Here is an 18,477-nt window from a genome sequence, read left to right on the forward strand (position 1 = left end):
AGGTGAAATGGGTGAGACAAAACCAGCTGAGCTTGAATCCTGGCAAGACAGAGACACAATGGTTGAGTAGCTCCCATGTCTGAGAAACTGGTCAGTTGGGGCTGCAGGGTTGCAGTTTGGGGGTGCTTCTAGCACCAGCTCTGTCCCTAGAGACTCAGGCAGCCTCGTTGGCTAGAAGAGCTTTTTATCAGCTGCAACTGGTTGGGCAGCTGTGGCCCTTCCTGGACCCGGAAAGTCTTACTGCAGTACTTCATGCATTGGTGATTTCAAGACTGGATTCCTGCAGTGCGCTGCATGTTGGGCTCCCCTTGCACCTGAGCCAGAAGCTGCGTTGATTGGCGGAATTGGCACTAAAACAGGTGCCAGGTGACACCTGTTCTGCATTTGTAAGAACTCAGTCATTTCATATGGCAGCAGCTCCACTCTGGAACTCCCTGCCTGTTGAGGGAGTTTGCTGTACAGGACTCATTTTGGCTCTTGCTAAAAACATCATTGTTTAGACAAGCCAACCCAGATGCTTAGAAAGTTGAGGTAGCTTTCATTTGTTTTAGCATTTTAACTTGTATGGCTTTTAAGCCCAAATCCAATTTGTCATGACCGGTGGCTAGTACAAGAAAGTTATTTGGATTTGGCTTTAAGTATAGTTGTGATTTTTTTCCTCGATTTTATTGTCTGAACAAAGAAACACTTTGAGGTTTCTTACAATCAAGCGGTGTATACATTTTCTGAAACAAATAAGATGTAGGCTAGGAATGATTTCTCTGGGAGGTGGAGACCTGCAATTGAGGACCCCGAATCATCAGCAATTTCCCACACAGGCCACCTCGACACACGCCAACATTGTAATGCTGCCCCCAAGAGGTCATGTCGCCTCCTTTGTTTTGGCTTCCACAAGATGCCGGAGGAAGCCGGTGACAAATGTATTTGCCATTCCAGCCTGCTAGGAATGCAGTCAGGGCCCCTGTAATGCCACAGCCCTGGAGCAGCCCTGGAGGGGAGTCTCACGGTGCCAACTGGGAGTCATTTCCATGTGAGCCGCTTGGACCTTTGTGCACATTGGGGTGGCTTCATGTCTGGAGACCTTGGCAGAGACCTCCATGCAAACTGCCAGAATTTCCTGGGACTATTTCTTCAGCGTTACTCACGAGAGGACTTCTTCTGCAGTTGGACCTCCGCAAATCGGTCGCTTTCTTTCACCAGATTTGTTTCAGCTGAAGGTTCACTGGAATGCTTAAGAGAGGCTGAAGAGGAATTTTGAGAAGGATCATGCCTGACAAAAACAAAATGGAAGAAAAGGATCACTTACTTATTAGTCATCAGAATAAACCAATACTGGCTGAATATTTATGCATCTGGAACCTACCCAGAAGGATCTGCTTCTTGGGAGGGCTTACAGGATACATCTGGATTTTCTTGACTGCCATCGTGCTGGAGGGATGTTAATATTGCGTCTTGTTTCTGGGGCTCAGTGGAATTTCTTGTTGTGTTGCTTAGTTCTGGAAGGCAAGCAGCAATAAGTAAACTTCCTCTGAAGTCAGCTGAAGATGCCTAGACACATGGCAAATAAATAAAAAACACTTCTGACTTTGCAGGATCCTGGTATTATACTTGCAGGAAGAAAACACCCTTTTGTGGAAACATACAAGACTACAACTCTTTTGCCCTGCCTTGACCAATTGCAGAACCACAGTTGTACTTCATGTTAAAAGGCTGCATGTTTCCCGTTACATGGAGGCAGCGAAAGGTAAAGGTAAAGGGACCGCTGACCGTTAGGTCCAGTTGCAAATGACTCTGGGGTTGCGGTGCTCATCTCGCTTTACTGGCCGAGGGAGCAGGCATTTGTCCACAGACAGTTTTTCCGGGTCATTTGGCTAGCATGACTAAGCCGCTTCTGGCAAAACCAGAGCAGCACACAGAAATGCCATTTACCTTCTTGTTGCAGCGGTACCTGTTTATCTACTTGCACTTTTGACGTGCTTTTGAACTGCTAGGTGGGCAGGAGCTGGGACCGAGTAACGGGAGCTCACCCCATCACGGGGATTTTAACCACCAACCTTCTGATCAGCAAGCTCAGTGGTTTAGACCACAGTGCCAACCGCGTCTTTACTTACTTACTGGCAGCTAAAACATATAAAAACATATAAAATATATTAGTTAAAAAGTAATTAAACTACAATAAAATTAAAATGATTTCAAAACAAGCCTATAAAAATACAGAGAGTAACAACCAGGGCAGTCTCTAGCAGGTTGTGTGCCCTGGTGCTGAGGGGCGGAGATCGCTCTGGCGCCCCCGCCCTTGCAGGGTGCAGCATGGTTTCCTACCGGCCCGGCACCCTAGCGCACTGCGCCACCGGGGGTCTACCTAGAGCCGGCCCTGGTAACAACTGCACAGCACAGTTCAAAGCCTTTTCCTTCAAATCAGTTGGTTCCCCAAAGCCTGTCAAAATGAAACTGTCTTCCCCTGCAGGTGGAAGAACCATGAGGAAGGAGCCGGTTTGGCCTCCAAAGTCTGGGAACTGCTGCCAAAAAGGCCCTCAGGTGAAGCCCTCCCCCCCTCTGTGCCTCTACATGAGGTTCCTCTGGAATTGGGGTCCAAGGGTGGTGTGGCCTTGACACTCCTTTGTTTTGATTGGTTCATGACACACTCTGATTTCTTTTAATTGCACAAGAGACTTGTGTCCCTTAGCATCCAGCAAATTTTATTTGCCCTGTGTGACATACCCTCCAACATTTCTGCGATGAAAATAAGGACGTCCCATTCCATAATGATAATTTTACTATTTATACCCCACACATCTTACTGGATTGCTCCAGCAATTCAGGGCAGCTTCCAACATATATAAAAACATAATAAAACATTAAACATTAAAAACCTTCCCTAAACTGGATTGCCTTCAGACGGCTCGGGGTTCAGATAACTCAACATTTTTCCAGTGAAAATTAGGACAGCCTAAGGGAAAGTGGGGCATTCCGGGATCAAATCAGAAACTGAGATGGCTTCTCTAAATCAGGGACATTCCTGGAAAATGGGGACACTTGGAGGGTCTGCTGTGACCCCCACCTTTTCAGAATGCAGTGGAAACTCGGTTTATGAACACCTCGGTTTATGAATTTTCAGTTTACGAATGCTGCAGACCCGTCTGGAACAGATTAATTCACTTTCCATTACTTTCAACGGGAAAGTTCGCTTCAGTTTATGAACGCTTCAGTTTATGAACAGACTTCTGGAACCAATTGTGTTCATCAACCGAGGTACCACTGTATCTCCTTGTGCTAGAGATTGGCAAACCCTCGCTCAACAACCAAGCAAACAAAACAATAAACAATAAAACCAAAAACAATAAAAGTTACACACACATCAAAATTACAAGCAGAGCAGCAGCGGCAATGTTCCAGGCCTCCTAGGAGCCTTAAAAGCTGTGGTGGAGTGTGGGGCCCACACACACCCCAGGCCCAAGGTGGAAAGTGGGCTTCGGGGGGAGCAGTCCTTCCAGTACTCACAGGCAGAGCAGCAGCAGATGGCACAAACACATGGGAATATGTCTCGTCCCAAGTCAGAGCATTCCACACTTGAATTCACTTGTTAAATGCAGCAGTGCAGCAATTCAACATTAAGCCACGGAAGGCACAGGAACACAGGAAGCTGCCTTGCACTGAATTAGACCAGGGTTGTCTGCACTGACTGCCATTGGCTCTCTAGGGTTCCAGGCAGGAGTAATTCCCAGCCTTTCCTGGCAATGCTGGGTTCAAACCTGGGACTTTCTACACAAAGCATGAGCTCTGCTGCTGAGTTATGGTTCCCCCCAAGTCCTAATGGCAGGCAACAAAATCATTCTGATTCAAGCCTTCCTAGTTTCATTTTGCCCTATTAGAAGCAACACATATCTACCTATTTGCAATTTCTGAACAGTGGTCTCCTAACCCATTTTACTAATCTCATAGTCCTCAGAAGGCTCTGAGCTTCCTTTGGGCTTCATTGTGGCGCCCATGTGGTTGGCATTCAAAATTTAGCTTGAGACCAAGAAACAATGCATTACCAGCAGCCCTCCCCATGCTTGTTCTGCTGGGCACTCATTGGATTCTAAGCTGCAAGGGCCCAGGGGGCTTTGCAACAGGGAGTTTCAGTACAAACCCCCACCTGCCCCCACCATCCTGTTGTCCCTGGGTGCCAAGGAAACAGAAGCAAACAAAAGAAGGGAATTCCGCTGAGATTGTCTGCTCCCTACTTGGATTTCTCAAGGACTGTTCTCATTCAACATGGTCAGGTTCATGACCTTGTTCCTTCAAACACCCTGCAAAATAGACATCCTGTAACTAGATGCAAAATTTACAAAAACCATTCATCAAAATATATAAACAAATCCAAACTTATGATTTTAGCATAACCTACAGTGGTACCTCTACTTATGAATAACTCTACTTATGAATGTTTCTACTTACGAATGGAGCTCCGTCCGCCATCTTGGATGCGGTTTAGATAGGATTTTTTCTACTTACGAATTTTTTCTCCCAATGCATTCCTATGGGATTCGACTTAAAAAAATTTTCTACTTACAAATGTGTGTTTGGAACGCATTAAATTCATAAGTAGAGGTACCACTGTATATCCATACACAAACCTATGGCCACCACAGTCCTGAGATAAAGTCCTGAGGAGTCTGTGCTACTAGGAGAAGGCTGCTCTGACCTGTTTTTGTGCAATGAACCAATCAGTGGCCCTCCTGGTGCCCCCTACGCCCAGAAGCTGAAATGGGGATGGGTCCCTGAGGGAAACGTGTCTAAGGGCATAGAAGTTATGGAAGCGTTTGACCCAGCAGATCAGGCCAAGGGGGTGAAGGACCTGGGAGCTGACATGGCATCTCTCCAACCTCCAGGAGAAGCCCTGCACCCAGCGAGGTATCCTGTCAATGGTCAGTGGCTCATTCGGCCCCTCGGGGCCCGCATCTCCTGCGACTCTTCAGGGGAGAAGGCACCTCTCAAGAAGGCTTTCCTTGGGAACTAGGGATCGGGATGAGCCTCTTCCTCCTGACCAGAGGCAGGAATGGAAGAGAAGCGCCCTTGAGAGCCTGCAGGTGGTGCACATTCTGCATACTGGTGTGCCCACGCCTCCTGTTGCCGCTTCCCGCAAAGAACTACACGTGTTTTCAGTTGCATCGACTAAAGCAATAGCAGCCGTGGGGTTTCTAAGGGCACACGGGTTTTGTCTTGGGAAAAGCCAAGCCGGCCCTTTAAGAAAGGATTGTGCCTTCCCCCCTTTTATACCCCAAGTCAGGTTGAGAAACGTAGGCACAGTCATAGTCTACTTTCTATTTCTATTAGCGGAAGAAGCCTCCCTCCCTGCTTGGTTTCAGTCTAGTAGTGCTTGCATAAGCAGGAAGAGGGGCGAACTCGCTCGTTCTTGCAGAGCTCCACAAGGAGCTTCATAAAAAGCTTCCAACCACTTTCATTCAGAGCCAAAGAGCAGCCTATTGGAATGTGTTATGTATTGGTGTATATAGTTTTCCCTCAGGTTCTTGGCAGGTGTTTTAGGAGGGAACTTTTGGGGGGATCTTTGAATTATGTTTTGTTACATTCTTTGAGCCAGCCTCTCCAAAAGCAGGCCAGGTCAGCATTCTGTTCAGTTCTGTTCCAGCCTCCAAATAAAGAGCAGCTCATGATGAATCACTGTGTCGTCGACTCAATATTTAATAGAATGTGAGTAAATGTTGCTACATGTGTCTTGATTCTCTTCAATAAATCTATGTATGAGAACTTCGTGAAGGTTTGTTGAATGCTATCCAGATTGAGAGAGAAGCCTCAGGACATAATAGATGCCTTACCTTCTAGCATCCAATCAGTGATATAACTTGCAGGTCACATCACAGCAATTCATCATTAGGCAAGTAAGTGCATATAGGGATGTACTAAAACAGTGATTCATCCCAGAGTTTGTGGAATTTTCGTCCCCTCTCCAAATTTTAAATTATGATCAGGCCAGAAAAAATAAAAAGAGAATAGATTCAAAAGGAATTGTTTAGGTGTGATTCCTGCATTACAGGGGGTTGGACTAAATGACCCTCAGGGTGCCTCTAGTATTCTCTGATTCTGTGATTCTAAGTTGGCCCACTAGCAAAAGCCAATGCAATGGAGCTTTTCCCTCAGGGTCCCCCCAGTTCTGCCCCCCCCCAATAAAACACTGCAGAATCAGAAGAACCATGCAGGAGAAATGCTGGTGAGTGACGGAGAGAAGGCGGAATTGCGCAGCACCTACTTTGCAATTCTTCATCTGGCAAGCAGAAATGCTTGTGCTGGCTGAACAATCCTCATAGTGCAATGTTGAATTCCACCCTTAATTTTCAGTTCTAGCAAATTGTTCTTTGCCATTCCTCTTGGATATATTTGCGCAGTTGCAACTTACCCCACCCCATTTGCCTTGTTGCACATTGAGAGTCTTGGCCACCACACGGGGGTTCCTTTGCACCCATCAAGTATTTCAGTCATGTTGAGAATTTTCCAACCCTCTTTGGAGGATGTTCCTTTGCTTGCTTTTCTCAAAAGGTACTGAGCCATTTCCCCTTCTCACTGTAACTCAGCCCTATTTGCAAATGGGTGATAGTCTAGTGTAACCATTTATTAATTTGGGGGAGTTCTCAGGGTGCTGTGCCCAAAGCAAGGCCTGGATGTTCAGGGCTCTAATGCCTCTCCCTTTCCTGCTCAATCTGCATCTACAGTACGTCAGCCAGTTCAACTGAGGTGCAAAGCTTTTAAGATTATGCAACTGAATTATTTCAGGTTAATTTGGCTGCGGTTCAGGCTGCAAGTAACAAGAGCTGTCAGCCTTAAGTAGGTCGATTTGTTTATTTAAGCCAATTCATTTTTGGCATTTTACAACTGATGGCTAAAACAACAAAAATGTACCGAGTGCTACACACACACACACACCCTCAACATAACTATGTACTGAACAAACCTGGAGTAAGTTTAAGTCTTAGTACTTTGGCTTACTTATAAATCACTCTTCATAAAATGTGGTATTTTCATAATCACGACTACAGATAAGCCATACCAGGCATATTACAGTTCCGCTAATGGTTGGATTCATCTAAATGTGACGAATCCCACTCATGTCTTTCCTCTTAGAATAAAAGTTAATCATAATACACCAAATGTGCGGACAGTGAGCAACAGTGACCTGACTAAAAAATTATGTAACTGTCCCAAAAACTAAATGAGAAATGGCTTTGTGACTCCTCCGCCAATCTTCCTGCCACCTTGCCTGCCCGCCACTGCCATTTTCACAATTTCACAGGGCATTGACTGGCAGAACCATTCTGAGTCAAAAGAAACACTATCATTCTCTGATTTCTTTCATTCCCCAGAGGGGACAATGCATTCTTGGACAGAGCTTTCCAAACCACCTGCTGCCACTGGCAAGACTCTTGAGAAGAGGCAGAGCTTCTGTTTAATACTGTTTATTAATTTTCAATTATTAAAGTCCAATATAAACCACATTTTATCAATGTCAAATTACAACTCAGATTCAAATATATATATCAATTATAAAGCCAATTATACATTTTGTGACTTTCCGCTTGCTAGATTTCTAGGTGAAATGATTTTATTTCATCCTGCTTCCAAGTTTTGATTCTCCTTCTTCTTCTCTTCTTTGGCGATCACTCGTAGCCGAGTAAGATTGTCTTCCATAAACACGGTTTTAACAATTCTGGATCCACATGTCCTTCCACACTGGTTTCCAGGCGGGAATTGATCACGGTGTGGATTTGCCAAGCGTGCCTTCCTCTTAGACATTTCTCCCTTGCGTCCTGAGATTGAGTGTCTTCAAAGCCCATGACACCTTTGGTAAAGGCTGTTCTCCAACTGGAGCGCTTGCAGGCCAGTGTTTCCCAGTTGTCAGTGTATATGCTACATTTTTAAAGATTTGTCTTGAGACAGTCTTTAAACCTTTTTTTGACCACCAGCATTACACTTTCCATTTTTTAGTTCGGAATAGAGTAGTTGCTTTGGAAGACGATCATCAGGCATCTGCACAACATGACCAGTCCAACGAAGTTGATGTTGAAGAATCATTGCTTCAACACTGGTGATCTTTGCTTCTTCCAGTACACTGATATTAGTTTGCCTGTCTTCCCAAGTGATGTGTAAAAAAATTTGGAGACACCGTTGATGAAATATTTCGAGGAGCTGGAGATGGCATTTATAAGTGGTCCATGTTTCACAAGCATATAGCAAGGTTGATAAAACAATAGCTTTGTCAACAAGCATTTTGGTTTCCCTGTGAATGTCCCAGTCCTCACACACTCTGCACTTCAATTGGGAGAAAGCCGCACTCACAGAGCTCAGGCGATGCTGGATTTCGGCATCACTGTTGGCCCTTGTGGAAAGTTTTGATTAATCCCATTACATTCAGTCTTTATCAACAGCTACAGAGTTTTTGACTTCCATTCGAAAAACACATTTAATTTTAAAAAAATCCTGCAAGAAGAGTTCTGTGTCCCAAATATTTCCTGCGTGTGATGTTTATCTTATCCATATTGTCTTTATCCTTCCTGTTCTCCATTTGTTTTGCGCAGCAACTCTACTTCTGCTCTTTCACTCTTTCTTTTCCTTTGTTCCCAGAAAATGAGGCTGTATTTTCGACTGCGTCACATGCCATCTTTTTTTGTTTGTTTGTTATTGTTTGAGTCTAAATTAAGAGTGAACTGCATCCCACCAACACTTTAACAAGACTACAGTTTCTCCTCCTTGGCCAACTCTCTCAATAAAGATCTGGTGTCCCACCAAAGCTTTGGCAGATCTTCTAAGCCCAAAGTCCAGGTCACCCCATAGCACCCAGTACAGTGAAAGTTTGATGCTTTAAATCCATTTCAATTTTCTCACACAGTTCTAAATTTATTTGTAATCCATAAATATAATCCCATTCTCTCTTATCTCTTCTTGCCTTTTAGCAGTTTATTAGCATTCAAGGGGTGTGTGTGTGTTGCTGAATCATTTATGTAGCAAAGGGTAAAGGCTCCCCTATACACACATACCGTATTTTGCATCGAAGGAAGGCTTCTTTTCAATTTGAGTCGTAACGGCTTTGTAGCTGTTTCAGTTTGGCAGTTTATGATCTTGTCCCATGTATTCAGGCTAGCATCTATATATTAGTCCTAATTTCACTCTAATACACAGAAGTGCCTCTGCTTCATTAATGGCTGTGTAGGGGGGTTACCGAGAGGCGAAATGCTTTTGCACTCAGCAACTCCCTGCCTCCCAAATTCCATGCCAGACAGAGAGCCAGGTACTGAGACAATCTGCAAGTGAAGCTCACTCCCCCTGGGCCCTGGGGGGAGCTTGCAAGGACAATTACCCTAAAATCATCCTTGTTTATCTTCGCTAACGGTCTCTGCAATCGTGGGAGCGGCATCCGTAAGGCAGACCGGAACCGGAAGTGAGAAGAGGCAGAGCTTCCACCATCTCTGCCACCTGGACTCTAAGGGTGGTGGCAGTGGAAGGAAGGAGGGCAGGCAGGATGAGGCCAATTCCTGTGCCAACTTGAGAGCCCTGGCAGAGGGATAGGCCAGCACCAGCTGGGAGAGCAGCTAGTAGATTCCCAGCTAACTCAGACCCGTCCTCAGAGAGCTGCACTTCAGCACCTTCCACTGAGCTCCACTGGCAGGAATACCAACGAGCTTTCTGCCTGTGTGCATGTTTGGGAGGCAGAAGGCAGAGGTCTGCGTTGGTGGAGGGATGCAAGTTTCTTTTTTTTTTAACATAATTTTTATTGATTTTACAAGTTACATAAGATGGTACATACATGAACACCTTTTCCACCTTCTTCCCACCCCCCTCCATGGGTCCTCCCCTGCCACAGAAGTATCCCACGCAGGTGAACAGTCAGAAGTGGTCCATTTTATGATTGTATTTCTGTCCTCCTCCCCCTCCCCTGCCCCCGAAGCCCCCCCCCCTGCCACCAGGAAGCTCCAGTAAACCAGGGCAGTACGCAGGAGGTCATCCATCCAACCATCTATTGTCATACCGAAAAAAGAATAAAAAAAAGAGAAAAAGAGAAAAAAGAAGAGAGAAAAATGACAAAAAAGAAAAAAGACAACAAAAAAGAAAAAATCTTTCTTCCATTCATAATTGTTAAACCATATTTTGTGGGCTTCCCCACCCTCCCCCCTTTCCCGGTTTTCCTCCCTTATTTATCATCTTCAACAGTTTCATGTTTTATAAAATATACCTTTATACCTTATACCACTTTTAAACTAACTATTATCATTCTCACCTAATATCCAATCACTGAAAAATCAAACTCCCATTTTTCTTCCCGTGCCTAGTTTTTACCCCCTCTATAGGCCTCCATATTTTCACCTTTTTCCAAAATCAATTCACTTTTAAAACTATAACTATTCCCAATCTAACCTTACACCCCCGAGTACCGGCTCCACCCCACCAATCCAGTAAGTTCTGTAGTCAGCAGTCCAGTTATAATCCTATTAATCCATCCTTACAATCACCACTTCACTTTCCCTTCACCCCACCCCCTGTTTACAGTCTTTTGCCATCCAGGCCTCCATACCAGACCCCTGAGCTTCTTCTCTTCTCTGCTTAATTTTTCCTTCTTCCCTGTGGGCATTCTGGAGTTCCAGTAAATCCAATCGTGCCCCCCTTGAAGGGGAGACACTCCATCCGACTTTTTGTAGAATAAAATCATCCTTTTTTTCCTGGTGGGCTTCATTTTGTGTTATATTATCACAGTCCTCATCTTCCTCTTTTCCTTCCAAATCACCGTCCCCATCATTGTCATTCTCTCTCTCGTCTTCTTCAGTTTCAATAGCTTCATCCTCTATAAAGTCATATTCTGCCATCACCATCCGGAATTGTTGCTGTAACTCTCGCTGTTGTGTCTCCTCTTGACATAGTTCTATTCTTACTTCCCACATTAAGGTCAAAACAGTCCGCTGGAACTCAGGCGAGTACCTTTTTGTTGACATAGTTCAATCCTGTCAAGGTCAAAACTTGTCACATGGGGTGGAATATGATCACAGTTTATTTTCACGACTCCATTTTAACAAGCTGGCTGCATTCTTCAAGTCTTTTTAAAAATAAAGTTCGAACTCACATTTCAAAAGCTTATAAACCAAAAAGGAATTTCCAAAAAGTCCAGAAATAAAGATAGAAATAAAATTTGACTTATAAATCCTGATCAGCTCACTGGGTTGTCTGGGCTGCCGGCTCCCGAGGAAAAGAAAGGTCTTTCTTGGTCTTAACCTCTTTCTGCAGGGCACTCACAACCACAGTCTCTCTCCCCTTTTACCCTGCATTTAGGGGAGATTCTCTTTGATGCCTTTGAGGGATCCTTATAAGTTAAGATCTTCTGTTTACGGCTTCGGGTTTCTGTTTACTGTCTCTTATGTTACCGTGGGGGGGGGTGTGGCTTCCTCTTTTCCCCCTCTCTCCCAGGTCCAAATTATTGCCTTAATTTAAATTCCAGACAATCCAAATTACTCACAGTCTATTCTTTTGCTGAATATTCTTGGAAGAATTGACCGCCTCCACTTCCCAGACACGCAGCTTCGCGCTCTCAGAGCAGCAATGTCAGCCTGTCCACCGCGGTTCACCTCCTCGCTCTCGGGGGCTTAAACAAAGCCGATCCGGGGGGGGAGAGAGCCCGCTTTTGGCGCCGCCAGGCAAAATCCGTCCCCAAAAAGCTCGATTTGGGGCTTTTAAGGAGGTTTCGCTTTGCTGGAGCGATTCCCTCCACCTCTGAAGCGCCGAGGTCAGCTCCGCTGAACGGACCCCCATCTGATCAAGATGGCGCGGTCAACCGGAAGCTCCGGAGGGATGCAAGTTTCACTTTCTTAATCACTGCCCATTCTTGGAAGGGCTCTGCAACACGGCCTCTCTCAAGGAAAATGTACTTCTGGAGCAATTGCCTTCTCTGTAAAAGTGTGCATGTGTCTGCAGTGGATCTCTAGTTAGCATCTGCTCTTACCACTATTACTTTCCAAACTCATCTCCAAACTACTTTTTTGTGTCCAGGGGATAAACCCTTCAAGAACATGAGCAACTGGGAGAATTTAGCTCAGATGCCCATTTCCCTCTGCAGCTCTGCCTCTTTTCCAGAAAACAAGCTGCTGTCTGTTGGTTAGAGCTTAATCACAACCAGCATATATATTTTCATCCAAAACAGAAGAATCAAGGGATTGTGTAGTCAAAAAAGTTGAGATCAGAACTTTTCTGGAAACTTTAGTTTTTATTGAGAAAGTCTTACAAAATAGCAGCTGAATGGGTAACGACTGGAGGCTTCCCATGAAGGGAGGGAGAAATTGAGGGAAATTTGCACTAAAGGCAGAGATTCAGCGAAGGAGATCATTGTAGCCAAGCCTTTATTCAGTTCTGCCAAGTGCAGGAGACAAAGAGGAACGCTTCAATGGGATCCCATGGCCATTTCATCAACAAATTGGCAAACCAAAATAATCCCTGGTGATCGTGGTCATTTCAAGCCAGCCCCAACTTTGTTTCCTCTTGCTGATTCATAAGTCCCATCACACTCAGTGGGACGTTTATGTACCGAATGTCTACTGCTGCTCCATAACATAAAGTCTCTGGGAAGCTTACAGAACAAATATAACAATTAAACACAGCACAATATGGGGAGTGGGGGGTGGAAACAGGTAGAGTCCTGGACTTCTGCCGCAATTGGTACCAAAGATTATCGGAAGTGGTTAAACACATAGGACTTGCCTGGAATGTGGCTAAAGATTCCCTAAATTTATGGACATCAAAGAGAAGCAAGCTCATTAGCAGTTGGAAACTTGTCAAGAAATTTCTGAGATATGACGCAGTTACAAAACCAGCCTCCGCCATCTTGGAGACAGAGCCGGCCACAACAACAGTCAAAGGGGGAGGGAGCCATAAATAATGACAATAGATGTGTGTATACGATTGTGACCTGGCAAAACCTCCCCCGGAAAGGCTGTTTTGAGTAGCGGCTTGGAGAAATCATCACAGAGGCTTAAAGATCTGATTTACTAGGATTATTTGAAGATCGTGGCTGCCGGCTGTGAAAAGGATTTTTGGACGGACTTGGCAAGATACCAGCGTGCGAGGAGACAGTGCTAAATTTACAGAAGGGAAATATAGATATAAATTCACACAGAATCATATATGGTTTGATTAAACTTGCTTGCTGGAAGAACTCAGTGACTTGAAAAAAGAAGAAAGATAATAATAGATGATGGAATAAGACCTGGACTATATTGAAAAGAATTGCAGCGACTATAAGAGGACTAGGCCTTCTGAGCCTGAAGCAGGGGAAGTCGATAAATTTGTATAATTTGGCAGAGGATTGGGATTAATTGTTTACAGTAATTGATATTTGCATAATTTGTTTAATTTGAAAATGGATTAGATATTTAAATTGGAAAATCTAATAAAAATGTTTATTAAAAAGAAACGCAGAAAACATTTCATCACCTTTAATATATCTAAGGCCACTGAGCAGTTTCACATCCGGGATCCGTGTATGCAAACCAGTCAACAACTTCCAGCAGAAATGACTTGAACCGGTTATAAAAGCAAGGAGCCTAGTTAATGTTTACAGGATGGGGCATGCTCCAATCCTGCTGAAATCTTGGGCTGTGCCTTCTGAGAATGCTTCACCACCGAGGAAAATTTTGGTTGTGTTCAGGCCCTAAGGCTAGATGAACAGGATAAAACCGCTGTTTTCTCAGTTGCAGCAACTTCATACCCTCCAAGGGCCTTGATTTTCCAGGGACCATCATGGAATTACAAAAGCCACCCCGGCTCCTGATTTGATCCCAGAATGTCCCTATTTCCCTCCCACCCCCTCCAGTGCTCCTGAGTGATGGTGGCTGCAAGGGAGCCCCCCCCCCCCCCCGGTGGCTTCTCCACCCTTGGACAGCTTGTAGTGGCTGCTGGAGAGCAGGTGAGGAAGAGGAGGAGAGGATGCCGCCACCAGCATGATGCCCTTGCTCTAAGGGGCAGGCAGAGGGCAGGGCCACCTGGGTGGCAAAGAATCTTGATTTTTTTAATTTAAAAAAAACCTGTTGTGCATCCATGTCTAGCCTTGCTCCTTTGTAAAATGTAAGTTTTGGTGTGTGCTTTTCTTGTTGTGAATGTAGCAAAGAGTAAAACAAAACAAAATCAGGATTAAGGGGTTTTCTCAGGGCGCTGGAGGTGTGCTGTGCCCCATTGGCATAGGGGTGACAACACTCACCTTTCTTCAGACAGGAAATGCTCCTGGAGGGAGGAAACAAAAATGGGAGGGGAAATGTCCCTATTTTCATCTAAGGAATGTTGGAGGGTATGCAGCTTTGGGGAACCTGTACAAAAATAATTTATGTTCTACTGCATTTACCTGAAACAGAAGATTGATATTTTTAAAAAATTGAAGCAAGTAAATTCATTTGGCATCAAATTCTTATCCTTGTGTGGTTTTTTAAGCCACTCTTGCTCCCATTGTCTTCCTGCAATGCAACTGTGAAAAAAACTATTTTTGGTGGGAAAGGGGGGATATAATACATATCTGAAATACTGATGCATAACTGCTAATATGAAAACTACAATTTAGTATCAGTAAGGCACTGCACAGCGTGCACACTCTCACAAACACAAATCCTTTCAAACTCTTTGAGGTTTTAAACAGTTTAGTCCTCACTGACAACTTCTGCAATAACAAGCCCCCATTGGAAAATATTGGATGGGGGGAAAGGATGGGGGAACTTGAATTGGGGGAAGGATTTTTTCCCTGAGATAACAGTTTTTTTATTAAAAAAAAATTGCTGCCACTAAAGCAAGATTTGAAACAGCCTTAAATAACAAGACAGAATATTGAGCACCCAAGCACCAAAATAGTTTCATAGTGTGAGAATACTCAGTTCTGAAGGTTTGGGTTTTTTGTACATGGGTTAATTCCACAATTTCCCAATGTTGCAAACCTTATCATGACTTACTGCTTCAGTTTCCTCTTCACCATCATTGTATTTTAATCACCTCTAGTCAGAGCCATAGCCAGGGGATCCGGCCCCCCCAGCCACGGAGAAATTAGCTCTTCTTTCTGCCTCTCTTTCACCACCACCCTTCCACCCATTCAATTCACCCTCTATTTAAAACCATTTCTTATGAGGCAATAATCAATATTTATATTTATGGACATATTTTTCAGACGATTTTGCTCCTCCCAACTGCCTATGCCTCTGGCAGGGCCCCCCTCACCACCCCCTAGCTACAGCCCTGCCTCTAGTAGGATCCTTATTGTTAAAACAATATACAAGCAAATCTCATCCTTGCCAGGTATGTGGTAACAAAAATCCATGATAAAGATGCTTTCAAATCAATATAAAGTGAGTTTTTTTGTCTGGTATGTCCCCTCTGTTCCAAAAAAGCAGCAACAGCAATAGATGTCTGTGAGCAAAATGCTGGCTGGCAATTTGCCTGGGGAGAGTGGAGACAAGGCTTTGGGTTAGCTTGCCTTGGGAACTCTGGAGTGCTCCCTCTTCCCTGAGTAGCAACAAGTTTAGAGGATGCTGTGACTGCTGGACCAGGGGGTAGCATTGGCCAACTGTTAGTAGTAACGGTTTAGGCTCCTGGTCCCTGGGATATCTGGCTGCCCATTCATCCAAATCTCTCGTATGATGCGCTCCCTTTCTTCCAGCCTTTGAGCTCGCTCTAGCTCCTCAGCCGAGGTGAAGATGTTCATATTCAGTGTTCTTTCAAACCTGCGGTGCCGTCGAACAGACAGGTCGGACGCAGTGTCTGAGTCATCGTCGCTGTCGCTGCCCCACGATGGCTTTTTGGTTTGCAATGGTTTGCAATCAGTTTGACAGGAGATTCGGAGTACTAAAACCAGCAAGGTCAGGAGAAGGCCTGCACAAATGCCAGACACAAAATACAAAGCAGCTCGCTCAGGATTTTCTGAAATGTAGAAGAGGAAATGCTTTTTAAAGTGTGCAGAGGGATAAAATGAAATGCCCAACAGACAAAGAAAACATGAATTCTAAACAGCTTTGTAATCATTGCTTTTCCACCAGACAAGGTGACAGAGATAAGTTTGAGCTACATGACAACATGACCTGTGCCTTTCATGGTTTCGACCACAGCGCCAAATCTAGCCAAATGCTATAATTCTATAATGCTATAATTCTTCCACTGAAAGAAAGAGCAGTGAGCATATCAGAAAAGCATTTTAGCAATAATTAATATGAATGATAATGGAGGCAAGGTCATAAAATGGCACCATCCACATAGGTTATACTGAATTTGTGCTGAGCTTCAAACAACCCTGGCCGCTATGGCAGACCTACTGCTGTGGGCCGGACACAGGACAGAGGTACCAAACCCATACTATCGGCTTCCCTCTGCACCAGATTACTTGAGGGACAAAGTGAGACTGCAACCCGAAACACACACATGCCAATCATGCAGCCAAAAGCAGCTCCATGCCCCCTGCCTATCATGCAGTGCCTCCAAGAACACAGATCCCCATCGCAGCTGCAGGAAGTTTGACTGAAGGGAGCCCCATGAGCTAAGCACAACAGAAGCACCCACGTGGGGAGGAGCCAAGCTAACCTCTTCTTCTTTGGCGATCACTTGTAGCCGAGTAAGATTGTTTTCCATAAACACGGTTTTAACAATGAGTCCGTAAGTGACTGTGGAAGCCAATTCTGGATCCACACATCTTTCCACAGTGGGGACATTGGTTTCCAGGCAGGAGTTGATCACGGTGTGGATTTGCCAAGCATGCCTTCCTCTTAGCACGTTTCTCCCTTGCGTCCTGAGATCAAGCTTCTTCAAAGCCCATGACACCTTTGGCCAGAGGCGTCCTTCCCATAGGGGGTAGTGGCTCATTGCGCCAGGGCGCTGGCCTCTCAGGGGCGCCCCAGCGAGGCGCAACAAGCCACTAAGCTCTATGGCTCCTCCTCTGCCGCCTCCTCCTCTCCCTCAGCCACGGGAATCCCCTGCCCGCTGAGCCGCTGTCGCCTGAGGGAGCAGCGGGTAGCTAGGGGAAGAATATTGCAGGTGGGGGAGCCGTGCAGCATATGCCAGGCATCCCCAAACTGCGGCCCTCCAGATGTTTTGGCCTACAACTCCCATGATCCCTAGCTAACAGGGCCAGTGGTCAGGGGAGATGGGAATTGTAGTCCAAAACATCTGGAGGGCTCAAGTTTGGAAATGCCTGGCATATGCCTTAGGGATGAAAGGCTCCCTACTGCTGCTGTTTTTGTTTTAAAAAGAGTGAAACTATAGGGGCAGCCTTAGTTTTAATAGACAGAATCCTCACAACACTGTGTAACCTACTTATATACTGAAAGAATAAGAATATACTGTATTAACTTGAAGCCTAGAAGTTAAAAGGCTCTCTCCTGTGGCACTTGTGCAATTCAGCAGAGAGGCTCTGTTTATAAAAAGCCGAAGGAAGAGGCATTTCCTCCTTTCATAGAAACAAGGTTTTGTTTTGTTTTCTCCTTGGCAGTGGAGTAGAACCCAAGAAGGAGCAGAAAAGCAACAGAATAATGCAATAAAACGGGGCAATCTAGCAAATTTAAACATAGGTATGAAACCCATACGGTGTCAGGAGTATGGGCAGGAGTCAGGCTCTGGGGCCTGTAGTGCTTTGCAGGACTGGGGCCTGCCTCAGCTTGTGCTGGGGAAGCAAGGCGTGGCCACACAGGTGAAGACCTCAGCTTGTGCTGGAGAGGCAAGGAGTAGTCACCCAGGTGAGGCCACTTGAGATCTCACTGCACCTGGTGGCAGGAGCTGGGAGGGATAAAAGCCCAGCATTTCCCTTCAGCTCTTTGCCACAGCAACGCTATCCCTGCCTGGTTGCATCTGGCCTCCTGCTCCTTGGACCCTCGCCTTGTCGACGCCTTGCTTCTCGACCCTTGGACCTTCGCCTTGCTTCTTGTTCCTTGGACCTACTGAGGGGTACAGAAGCAGTGATCTGTGGGCCTGACAAGATGTCTCGAGAGGTGTGCTGTCTACCTGGGGCCAAGATCAAAGATGTAACAGAACGGCTGCAAGGAATCATAAAACCCACCGACAAATACCCCTTCCTTTTGGTGCATGTGGGAACCAATGACACTGCAAGCCATAGCTTACAGAAGATCAAAAATGATTATGAGGCTCTGGGCAGGAAGTTGAAGCAATTAGATGCACAAATTGTCATCTCTTCTGTCCTCCCAGTTGAACGACATGGCCCAGGGAGAGAGGGAAAAATAGGGGAAGTGAACAACTGGCTTCGCAAATGGTGCAAACAGGAACGGTTTGGATTCCTAGATCACGGTCTGCAGTTTCTTGAAGATGGACTTCTGGCAAGTGATGGACTGCACCTCACAAAAGTTGGGAGGAATGTTTTTGCCACGAAACTCAAAAACCTCATCAGGAGGGCTTTAAACTGACTTATGTGGGGGAGGGAGACAGTGGTCCTGAAGGTAGGAGTCTATCAAATGCTGAAGATGATCATCCAAATGT

At 45.3% G+C, this 18,477-nt stretch overlaps 1 protein-coding gene across 2 annotated transcripts in view; it reads right to left on the reverse strand.

Annotated features, from left to right (window-relative positions):
• Positions 1 to 18,477, reverse strand: part of EVA1A (eva-1 homolog A, regulator of programmed cell death) — a 56,957-nt gene that overhangs the window by 14,307 nt on the left and 24,173 nt on the right. Inside the window, exons 3-4 of one of the 2 annotated variants that reach the window (XM_035110345.2) lie at positions 1,364 to 1,496; positions 1,146 to 1,270 (exon numbers count right to left, since the gene is read on the reverse strand). In XM_035110345.2, the coding sequence (XP_034966236.1) occupies positions 1,146 to 1,270; positions 1,364 to 1,496 (258 nt within the window). Of the gene's footprint in view, positions 1 to 1,145; positions 1,271 to 1,363; positions 1,497 to 12,218; positions 15,922 to 18,477 lie in introns of those variants that run through there. The other variant, XM_035110347.2, reaches the window with a different exon arrangement.

Source organism: Zootoca vivipara, chromosome 3, assembly GCF_963506605.1.
Source record: "Zootoca vivipara chromosome 3, rZooViv1.1, whole genome shotgun sequence".
Lineage (NCBI taxonomy): Eukaryota > Metazoa > Chordata > Lepidosauria > Squamata > Lacertidae > Zootoca > Zootoca vivipara.